This window comes from Medicago truncatula, chromosome 5 (assembly GCF_003473485.1).
Source record: "Medicago truncatula cultivar Jemalong A17 chromosome 5, MtrunA17r5.0-ANR, whole genome shotgun sequence".
In the NCBI taxonomy this organism is placed as follows: Eukaryota; Viridiplantae; Streptophyta; class Magnoliopsida; order Fabales; family Fabaceae; genus Medicago; species Medicago truncatula.
The window spans coordinates 1591635-1603808 of record NC_053046.1 but is presented as its reverse complement, the minus strand read 5'-3'; the positions used below and the strand labels follow the sequence as shown (position 1 = coordinate 1603808).

Here is a 12174-nt window from a genome sequence, read left to right as displayed (position 1 = left end):
GTATTTATATTATATATAAAAAAGGTAAACTGTTTTGACCATAAAAATGCTATTTTGTTGGCATCATTTATAAAGATAGGAATTTATATATTTTTTTTGAATTTATATTTTTTTAGGGGATCAAAATTTATAATTGTTATCCTTCAAAGAAAAATATATTATATTTGTTACTGGAACAAATAATATTAGACAAGTTTCTCAAAAAATCTGCAAAGATAGGTTTGATTGCTTTTGGGACAATAGGTTGTGCTCAAAGGGTCTCAATGATAATCAACCATGAAAATAAACTTGATTATTGTTGAGATACGTTCATGTATTATGAGAGGAAACATGATATACCAATTGAATGCTTTGTCCATAGAAACATTTCATTATAGAATAGAGAAATAGATAGGGAATGTATTAGATTAAACATTGAGATGAAAACCTCAATTCCATGATGCTTTTAAACATTTGAATTTTAAACCAAACAAACTTATTCCTTTTAAGCTAACTAAAAGTGAGAAATAGATTGGTAATCACATAAAACTCTCTATGGATTGATCCTCTTTTTAACTCGATAGAACCATACACTTCCGGATTTTCATCATTACCTTTCTTACTTCCCTCGAACCAACTTATGTAGACTTGGTGAAGATATTATGGGTTCTAGCAGCGGCTTAAGAAGAGGAAATAAAATCCTATGTCTGTGGTGTTGAAGTCTCCATGACAAAGGGTATTATTTCTGAACTCATTGGTTGTCCCAATTCTGGGGAAAAACTCTTTGAAGGTTGGGAAGACAAGGGTTGGTACAAGAAAAATGAAAGATTTTATCTACAAGGATTTTGAAATTGAAACTAAAGCTCATTTGTATTTGTTCTTGATGTATCATTCATCTCATATTTATATTTAGCCTAATTGTTAATGTTTGTGAGAAAAATGTGAGGGGGGGAGGAGAATAGAGGGTGAGAAACAATGAAGACATGTTTCAAAGAAGACACAGTTTTGGGACTTTGCAACTTCAGATAAACTATTCCAATCCCTGCCAACTAATTCAGCAGCTCAGTAAAGGTTGGCAAAGGCTAAAACTCCTCGGCAGCCACTGCGAATGTTTTGAGAACCAATCCTTAAATGATATCGTCACTGACGAAACGACATTAATAAAAATAGCAAAAAATTAAAGTTAAGGGGGTGTTTGTTTCCTGGTTTAAAAAATTATTCCCAGGAACATCGAGGTTGGAATTATAGATTCCTATGTTTGTTACAAAGTTAAAAAAATAACTCCCGGGAATAAAGAATTCCTAGGAAAAAAATAACTTCCACTTACCCATGATTTTATTCCCAAAGAAAGTGGGCGGGAATAAAAGATTCCCATGTAAATGGTACTAAAATGGAAATAACTACCCATATACCCACTATCACAAACAATTCCCATGAATCTGACAATTATTTACCAAACACCATTTTCTAAAAATACTCAGGAATAAGATGCCCATTATTATTTCCCAGGAAAGGTTAATCCCAGGAATGAAATTTTAAACCGTCAAACAAACGCCCCCTAACAGTTGAAAATCAAAATCATCATAAGCAGTAGAATTCAGACCCCATAAAGCAATTAAAGCTTATCTTCAAGCAATTTAAAAAACAAAACTTAAAGATTAAAAAGGACCAACATGATCAAGGAGAATAATCTAGTCCCTTAAGGTGTCAGAGTCAAATTTTTAAAAGCAACATACTATAAAACATTTTGCAATGCTAACTGCTTAAAATAAGTTGTCCATAATCAAATTGAAACTGGTGATTTTCTTGCAATTATTTCAGGTCTTCATCATGAAAGTTGACATGTTTGAGATTTTATGTCTGCATAAAAAAAACATAATCACACAGGGTAGAAAGAATAATTTGCACATAAACAAAATAGAACATGCAGTATCAAAGAAAAACTGAAACTAGATTTTGATAACAATACATCTATTTTAAAATAGCAACAGATTCTCCCTTCTACCCAATAGCTAGCACATGTCCCAAATTTGCAATAATAACCGCAATTGAACACTCAATTGTGATCTGATCACAAGTTATTAGTCTGCAAACAAAATCTATAGCACACTCAATTGAAAGAGAGAAAAAAACTAATCAGGAACATGGAAACGAAAATCATGATATATAATCAATCACTAATGTTCTTCTCAAGTTAACACAGCACATTAACATGGTAAAATAGGCAAAACCAAAGCCATAAACGCATAAACAAAGTACGTACTAGTTAAATGCAGAAAATAATAAACGAGTTTATAACATCACCTGGTTATTGTCAAGTACAAAGTGCAACTTGTCATTGACCCTAAAAGTCCAGATGTTGAGTTTTTTACCCTTTTTAAAACTATTTTTGCTCACAACAGTTTTCCAACCACGTAGAAGACTGTAATACTTGTTAGTTCCCATGCTCCACTTCCTCAAAGACATTGTGAACTCTCTAAAAGAAGGGTCCAACACAGTCACTTCTAAACCATCCTGTTTATTACTTTCATCCTTTTCTATGTCGGTGAGAAAATCAACTTTGACTTCTTTAAGCGGCATTAAAAGACGATTTTGGTCATCCCTGAGATCTGACGCAGACAATTTTTTACACATGATATTTTTGATATCAGTGCCATTAAACTCTTTGATCTTGTTCTCAACGTGAATAGGCAATATTGGTGGAGGTGATGACAAATTTTCCTTATCATGTTTTTTTGGTTTGATCTTCTTCGTGGTCTTTGGTTTAACTCTTCTTTCCACATAAGACATGCTGCTACCTTCATCACTTGAGCGACACCTTTTCTTTTTATTCACTATATCTTCTTCCATTATTTCTTGGCAAACATCTTCTTCCATTGTTTCTTGGACAACATCTCCTTCCATTGTTTCTGGGAGAACATCTCTTTCCATTGTTTCTTGGTAAACATCTCTTTCCATTGTTTTTTGGCGAACATGATCTCCTTCTATTGTTTCTTGGACAACATCTCCTTCCATTGTTTCTTGGACAACATCTCCTTCCATTGTGTCTTGGATAACATCTCCTTCCATTGTTTCTTGGCGAACATGATCTCCTTCCGTTGTTTCTTGGTGAACATGATCTCCTTCCATTGTTTCTTGGAAAACATCTCCTTCCATTGTTTCTTGGATAACATCTCCTTCCATTGTTTCTTGGCGAACATGATCTCCTTCCGTTGTTTCTTGGCGAACATGATCTCCTTCCATTGTTTCTTGGACAACATCTCCTTCCATTGTTTCTTGGCAAAGATGTTGATTGATTTTCTGTATTTGTGCTAACTCTTGTTCGGTATAAAGCTGAGGTGAATAATAAGATAACAGATTATGCAAAGTAAAGTGAGGGAAAGGGTTGAATTTCCTTTCTTCCATTGTTTCCATATTTTGCATCAATGCATTGATCTTCTTCCTAGCCATAGCAGCTTTCTTTTCCAACATGGCTTCCATATTTTCATTCATCTTCATCATAGCTTTCTTTTTATTTTCTTTCACAAAGTGTTCTTCTTGTTGTGCTGAGTTGAGAATGTGTGTGGCTTCTTTAACTTGTTATCGAGTCTGTGTATTTATAGAATAGGGTTTATGAAGATTATCTTATTCAAATCTTAACCAAAAACAAATTAACGAAAACTCTGCTTTCTATTTGGTTACTAAATCTTTTACAAAATAATATATGGCTTAAGGTTTTACGAAAAAGATTTATGTCAACCGTTTTTTATAAAAAAAAAAAAACTAAATTTATAGTACCCAATATATTTCTCTTGTCGTTGTGGATTGTTCATCTTATTATCATGGATTATTCTTATTTTATTGGGTTTAACTAAAAAATATCTAATTCTGTCAAAAAAAAAAAAAAACTAAAAAATATCTAATCTTTTATTTGATAGCATAAATCACTAAATATAAATGGAATAAGAGATTTTGAGCTGTAATTTCATTATTTGATAGCTTAAATCTATAATAACTCGCGAAAAGACGGTCACTCGCCTGCTCGTTTTCTACTCTTTTTATTGCGCTAACACTTACAGATTATAAACACTATTTTATATAAATTTTGCAAGTATTGTAACCAAAAAAAAAATTGCACTTAAATTATACAAACGATGTTTTATATATATAATTTTTTTTTATATAGATAACAAATTATAAGTATAGATTATATTTGTGGCTTTTAAATGTAACAAACTCAATAAACCATATTTATATTTTCAAAGCCAACAATAATATAACAATTTTTTTTATCTTTTTTAACAAAATCAACAATATAATATTATTATTATATAAAAATACAAATTCGTTTAAGGGTATAATTGGAATAACAAAAAAGTCAGCTCAATATCTTCTTGAAACTCTCTATTTTCTTTATATACAATATATATGATGTTGTTGGTGTCATTTAAAAGATAAAAATTTTATATTATATTGTTTGGTTATATTGTTTTTTTTTTTAACAAATCAAAATTGAATATATTGCTCAAAAGCAGAGTGATTCACCCCGTACAAGGTGTGCTAAAGTGATGAATCCTCTAATATATGTTACAACACCACATCACCTAATAAAGATGCCACCACCTAAACATAAAGCACCAAACAAATTACATGACACCCATACAATAAAGGGGATGTCTCCACCAATCGTGAAAACCAAAAGCAATGGGCTCAAAGTTCGAAGATAGCCAGAGAAAAGAATTTAACTTAACTTTTTCAACAATATTGAACAGATCAATAACCGTATCAGTGAAAACTCGAATGTTTCAGTCCTTCCATATTGCCCAAACACAAGCAAGCCAAATAACCTTAATATACAAGTGAGTAGATCGTGGCAAACCCGCCAAGTGAGTAAACTGATAGTAATGATCCTTACTAGAACCTGGAGGAACAAAAGAAAACCCAAGCCAGTGACAAAGTAAAAACCAGACACTTCCAAAAGATTCGCATCCGATGAAGAGATGATCCGTCGTTTCTAATAGTCCACACCCTCCAACACATAAATTGTCGTTTGGTTATATTGTTAATGTCATTGAAATAGATAAACATTGTTAGTTTGTTTTGTTTTAATTTGAAAGTAACAAACATTTATATTTATACTTTTAATCAAAATCAAAATTTTATAAAAAAAAACACCGTTAATCATTTTTAAACGTTAGTGCAACAAAATTTTTTTTATAAAAAAAGACCATTAATCATTTTTAAACGTTAGTGAAAAAAAAAAACTGACTCGTGAGTACCCATCTTTTCGCTAGTATTTATACTATATATAAAGAATATAGAGGATTTTTGGAGGGATTTTGGGCTGTCTTTTTTGTTATTTCAATTATACCCTTAAACAAATATTTCTACTATAATAATGTTTTGTTGTTGGTGTTGTTAAAAAATATAATAATTTTGTTATATTATTGTTGCCATTGAAAAATATAACTATGATTTGTTGAGTTTGTTACATTTGAAAGTCACTAATACCTATACTTATAATTTTAATCTATACTATATATAATAAAAAATAATATCAAACATGTTCGGCTTTCTGTTATGGGGCGGTCTCGCCCGTTTGTTTGTCTGAGCATCGACAATTTGTGTTGGTTATGTTCCATTTTTGAACTGTTTGATTGTATACTTTTAAGGTCCTTTCTGGTATACCTAATGAAGAGCCTCCTTTGTTGGTGCTCCCTCTATTCCTTTTTAAGTGTCTTTTTAAAAAATTAACACCAAATTAGCGATGTGTATTTTTGCACATTTTCTTTCTATTATACCCTCATTTTAATCCACCGATAAATTTCTATTTTTCTGCACACACTTTATCTTTCCAATAAATTTAATACGTTTTCTCTCGTAACAAACAATTTTCAGTTACTCCCTCCGTTCTCTTTTAAGTATCTTTTTAAAAAATAAACATCAAATTAGCGATGTGTATTTTTGCACATTTTCTTCCTATTATACCACCATTTAATTAATCCACCAATAAATTCCTATTTTTTTGCACACACTTTATCTTTCTAATAAATTTCATAGTTGTATTTCTCTCATAACAAACAATTGTCCGTTATTATCTTTTTCTCCAATAAATTCCTATTTTTTTGCGCGCTCGCTCTCTCATAACAAACAATTGTCAATTTTTGAAATATTGTGCACATCTTTTAAATTATTTTAAATCAATATCAAAATTATTTCAACTTCACATTAATCAAAAGTTAAGAAATAATTAACTTTCTTCCAACTTTTTAATCAAAGTTAAGACTTCAAATATGGCTTCAACCAATGCTAAATTCACACTGTGTGAACATTCATGGAGTCTTTTATTTTTCTTTTCTCAGATCTGTTCATTTGTTTTTGCACTTGAAATTTTTAACAATTGCTACTCATCTTTATTATAGAATTTTAACTCTTCTTGAACCATTGTTTGTAACAAAATTTTGTTTAAGTTTGAAGATAACAAAAAACAAACTTTGTTTTAAAAAAAAAAACTTTAGTTTTCCAAATAGATAGCATTAATTAGTTTTATTGAAAAAGACAAGAGTATTGACAAAGAGTATAATTGACAAATCGTACCCTTAAAAATCCCAAAAAAACAGTTAAATAGAAACCAAAAAGTCACCATAAGAAGACACTTAAAAAGGAACGGAGTGAGTAATATATTTCATTTTTGTCTTTTTTGATGTATGGAAAGCAAGAAAACAAAAACAACAAAAAAAGAAACAAGTTAAACCGAGAGGAAAGTTGTCCCCATGGAGTCAGCAATAAGAGTAGCCGAAAGAGGAGTTAGACATTGTCTCCAAACGATCGATTCACCCTCCAATCTTGCTCTGTATTTTGCTAACCAATCCGCATAGTTATTACCTTCCCTCAAGGAATGATGGAAAGTCAATAGCCAAGGATAATCAATAAATCTCTTAATGAGGTCAATAATAGATGCATAGAGGTGAGTTGTCATAACTCGTCCCTTAATCAAAGTCAAAGCCGACTGATAATCTGATTTACATTCAACATGTCGAAAGCCATTATTCCATGCCATCTGAAGGCCGTGAAAGATAGCTCGTAGCTATGCATTCATATTGGTAGTAAAAAAAAAGTATTCTCTTTTAATGTTGGTATAATCTTGATGTTATTTTTTTCTCTGTTATACTCACATTCTTTCCTTGTCTTTATATGGTCCATTGTTTTTCATTTTTGGCTTAATTACAATTTTAGTCCTCCTATTTTATATTTTACCTTGCTTACGGAATTAATCCCCCTATTTTAAAATTAATCAGTTTAAGTCCCTCCATAAAATTTGACTCAAATTTGATGATGTGTCATTTTTAACGAGCCTTCAATTTTTGCCAAAGACCAAAGAAGATCTAAGTATATAATGGATGGTTATGCAGAAGAAACTCATACCATGACACTCTACAAAATAGGATAAACCCCATATATGGATAAAGTCACTCACTATTGCATATAAGCATGATACATTATCATCATTTGGATATATTTATAATAGAAGAAAATATTTCATTTCACTATTTGTAAATTTTAACCAAGCCTATTATCCGTTTTCCTTTTTGGACAAAGAAGCAAAAACTTTCAAGCAAAGTAAATAAATTATCCGGGGTGAAACAACATTTAACAAATGAGTGCGAATTTTCGACCAAACATCCCCCTCTTGTAATGAAATGTAATGTTGATGCGAATTTTCATACCGACCTATTGCCAAATTTACTAAAGAGTAGCTTCTTCATATTTTTCTCTCCATTTTAATCTAAATAAGTGATTTTCACGTAGATCTAGCTTTTTCTACGTGATTTCATCGTATGAGTGCGACGTTGTGTCGTTTGTCGTCTTGTGCGGCGTTGTTTGATTTTTCGTCTTGTTGTAATGTTCCTTTTGAATGACCCTCACTTTGATTTACATAGTCTCTTCTTAGCTATGATGATGATGATGATTTATTTAAGAAATAGCTTTGCTTTTCTCTGTTTTCTTTTTCATTGTGTTTCATTCACTAACAAAAATAATGAAGTATCCAAACAAAATAAAATAATTAACAATTGAAAAATCAATAATAAAATTTTAATTTGATATCTAAAACATCCCTCTCTCTTTTGTTGTCTTTTATTAAACCTTCGATTCTCAAAAAAAGTGCCGATAATCCGAAGTTCGGCCCGAAGCTAACTAAAATCTGACCGATAATTATTCCATCCGAAAATCAAAATCATACTAACCTACAATTGATTGGTTTCTTTTGTTTGGTCTCTAAATTATAAAAATATAACAAATAAAATTTTCTTTATAAATGAAATTTGGGTATAGAGTCAAACCCTTGCCCTCTTATTTCATTACTTCTTCTCTAAAGGCAGCAATTGCACATCAAAATCACCATAAGAAATTTAAAAGTTGAGTTCCATTCAATTATATTTCAAGTAATTTAAACAATAAGGTTGAAAGATTAAAATGGACCAACATGCATCAACAAAGATAATAATGTAAACAGTATAAAACATTTTGCATGCAACTACTTAAAACTAGAAGAAACAACTCAAACACTACGTGGCTTGTAAAAAATACTTTTACAAGTTGTTCATAATCAAATTGAATACCAATATAAACTCTTGAGGACTATGTAATGTAATTCTTCCTAGCTAGGTAAGACTAATTCTTCCAGAGGCTGATACTGGTCCATCTCCTTATAAACTATTTCAAGTCTTCTTCATCAAGCTTCCAGAATCGCATAAACAAAGTACAGTTAAATGCAGAAACAAATAAACAAGTTTATAGCTATTACCTAATTTTTGTCGAGTAGAAAGTGCAACTTGCTATTGACCCTAAATGTCCAAATGTTGAGTTTTTGACCAATTTCAAAACTATTTTGCCTCATAACATGTTTCCAATCTTGTACAAGACTGTAAAGACTTTTGCCCCACTTCCTCAAAGACATTGTGAACTCTCTAAAAGAAGGGTCCAACACAATCACTTCTATACCAACCAGTTTACTTTTAGTGCCCCGATCCTTTCTACCAAAAGTCTTCTTCTCTGTGTCGTTGAGAAAATCATCAGCTATATCTTCTTTAAGTGACATTAAAAGACGACTTTGGTGTTTACTGAGATCTGAATCAAACAATTCCTTACACATGATATGTTTGATATCAGTGCCATTCAACTCTTTGATCTTGATCTCGACATCAATAGGCAATATTGGCGGAGGTGATGACAATTTTTCCTTATCTTGTTTTTTTGGTACCATCTTCTTCGTGCTCTTTGGTTTCACTCTTCTTTTCGCCTTATCAGCCATGCTACCTTCATCACTTGAGCGACACCTTTTCTTCTTATTCACTGCTTCTCCTTTCATTGTGCTTTGTGGAATATTAAGAGGCAATTTTGTTTCTTGGCGAAGATGTTGATTGATTTTCTCTATTTGTGCTAAATCTTTTTCGGTATAAAGCTGAGGTGCATAATAAGATAACAGATTATGCAAAGTAAAGTGAGGGAAAGGGTTGAATTTCCTTTCTTCCATTGTTTCCATATTTTGCATCAATGCATTGATCTTCTTCCTAGCCATAGCAGCTTTCTTTTCCAACATGGCTTCCATATTTTCATTCATCTTCATCATAGCTTTCTTTTTCTTTTCTTTCACAAAGTGTTCGATCTTCTTGTTGTGCTGAGTTGAGAATGTGTGTGGCTTCTTTAACTTGTTATCAAGTGTGTGTCTTTATAGAATAGGGTTTATGAAGATTATCTTATTCAAAGTCTGGTTTCTATTTTGTTACTAAATCTTTTTATCGAGTCAGTATTTTGTTACTGAATCTTGTTATATAGAAGAGGAGGGTTTACGAAGATTCAAATCAAAAAGTAAAAAAAGATTTGGTGATATTTTAACTATAAGCAAGGGACGCTCTTATTTATGGTTTCTATTTCTTTACTAAATCTTTTTAATAAATCTAACAAGGGAATCATTGAAAAGAATATATATAGTTTGTTACAATGTAAAATATATATTATCTATAGCAAAATAACTTATGGCTTAAGGTTTTAGGAAAAAGATTACCTGATAGATTAGCAAATATCTTTTATATTGTTGAAATCAATGAAAAGAATATATATAGTTTGTTAGAACATGTGTAAAATATATATTATCAATACCTATAATTCTAATCAGAATTACATAAAAACTACTCTTCGAAATTTTATACGCATTAACACATAAATGTTGGTAGAATATAAAGGGAATACATGGATTTAGACTGAATTTTTTACTTCCAACTATACCTTTAAATAAATTTGATTACTGTTTGGATAAACAGCTTATATAGATGCTTATGGCATTAGGACTAATAAAATTAGAGCTTACATCATAAGCTCTTATACTTGATAAGCTATTTATGTTTGGATATGTACACTAAAAAGTACTTACATAAATTGAAGTGTTTGGATCTGACATTACATGAGCAATTATCGAAATTTTAAATATTTTTAATTTAACAAAAAAATCAAAGAATCGAAGCACAAAAATCAAAGATAATAGTGTACAATTTGTTACCAAAAAAACAAAAGTTAAGTTTGTTTTATTTATTCAGTTTCATTTTGTTACGTAACAAAAAAATAATAAAAATCTTCCTTAAAAAAATAATAATCTTATTTATGTGTGTTACTTTGGTAAGATAAGTATATAGCAATTTTGTTACTCATGCACGCTAAAGATAACTAACATTATAATTAAAATATATGTTTGTTTCTAAAAACAAAAACAAGAAAATTAAAATATATGTTTTGAAAAAGTGGATTCAAAGAGAATCGAAGGAGGTTACATAAATTCATAAGCTCCTTGTTAAGCCGGAGGGTAAGCTGAAAATTTAGGCTTATTAAAATATGGCATAAGCAGCTTATGAAACTATGATAAACTATTTTTATTTATTTACCCAAACACCTTTAAAAAGGCTTATGGGAGTAGATAAGCCCATATAAGCTCAAAATAAGCCAATCCAAACGGGGCCTAAGAATGATATTTTAGTGATATCATTCAAAAAGATAAGAATTTAAATTAAATATTTTTTTAGGGAATACTTTATTTGTTATATTATATTTGCACTTTCATAATACCAACAATATAAAAGATATTTGCTAATCTACCAAAAAAATAAAAATGAAAGATATTTGTTATTGTTGGTATCATTAAAAAATATAAGTATAGTTTGGTGCAATATATTTTTTTTATGAAAAAGAATAGTTTATTACAATATAAAATTGCAAGATATATGTTATCTATACCTATAATTTTATCCAAATTCAAGATAAATTTAATCAAAATTTCATAAAAATTAATGTTCGTAAATTATACGCATTATGACAATAAAAAATAACGGACAAACAAACATGAAGTGCCTGTATGAACCTATATATATTTACATCAAAATCCACAATGAACAAACCAAAGACCAGCCACCATTAAATAGTTAATCGCATAAAACATTAAACGATTAACTTTGTCGATCAAGTGAGAAATCATTTCCTCCTTTTGTCAAAAATAACATAAATTTCTCTCCTTCCAAATCACCCAAACACAAGCAAGGCAAATAATATGCAAAGACTTTATTTTCTTAGACCAATCCATCAATGCACTAATTTGCACAATAAGATCAATCAAAATGAAGGGTTAACTTGATGTACACCCAACCAATGTCGCAATAACACCTAAATGCTACTAAAAGTCTCACAACCCATAAAAAATTATTCTTATTCTCCTCTAGGCTAAAACCACCAACACAAACATTCAAATGTGGTTGAATAATACCTCGTCTAACAAGATTATCTTTTGTAGGACGGTGATTCTGCAAAAGCCTCCAAGCAAAGATAAACACTTTGGTCTAGATTTATTCCATATAATTTTCTAACATTTATCTTGATTACATTGCTCCATTGTCGTCAACGACTTGTACACACTATTAACAGTGTACCCTTTGTCGGACGTGTGTTGCCAACTACGCATGTCTTCCATGTCACACTGAAGAAAAATGTTAGTTAAAAGCACATAACACTCCCCCCAACATTTCCCCTCTCACGCCAATAATCGACACCACCACTTCCAAGCCTCTTCTCCTAACCATCAATCTAAAAAAGCATGTCAACAACTGTAACCATCTAATTCTATGCTAAATTAAACATCAGCCTAAATATCTATCGTAGAACGCCCTCATGAGT

General features: G+C 30.6%; 1 protein-coding gene across 1 annotated transcript; it reads right to left on the bottom strand.

Annotated features, from left to right (window-relative positions):
- Window positions 1-8764: 8764 nt before the first annotated feature.
- Window positions 8765-9585, bottom strand: LOC11437149 (B3 domain-containing protein At2g24670). Its single transcript, XM_003610819.4, has one exon. The coding sequence runs from the start codon at window positions 9578-9580 to the stop codon at window positions 8765-8767; it is 816 nt and encodes a 271-aa protein (XP_003610867.4). The 5' UTR covers window positions 9581-9585.
- Window positions 9586-12174: the final 2589 nt, after the last annotated feature.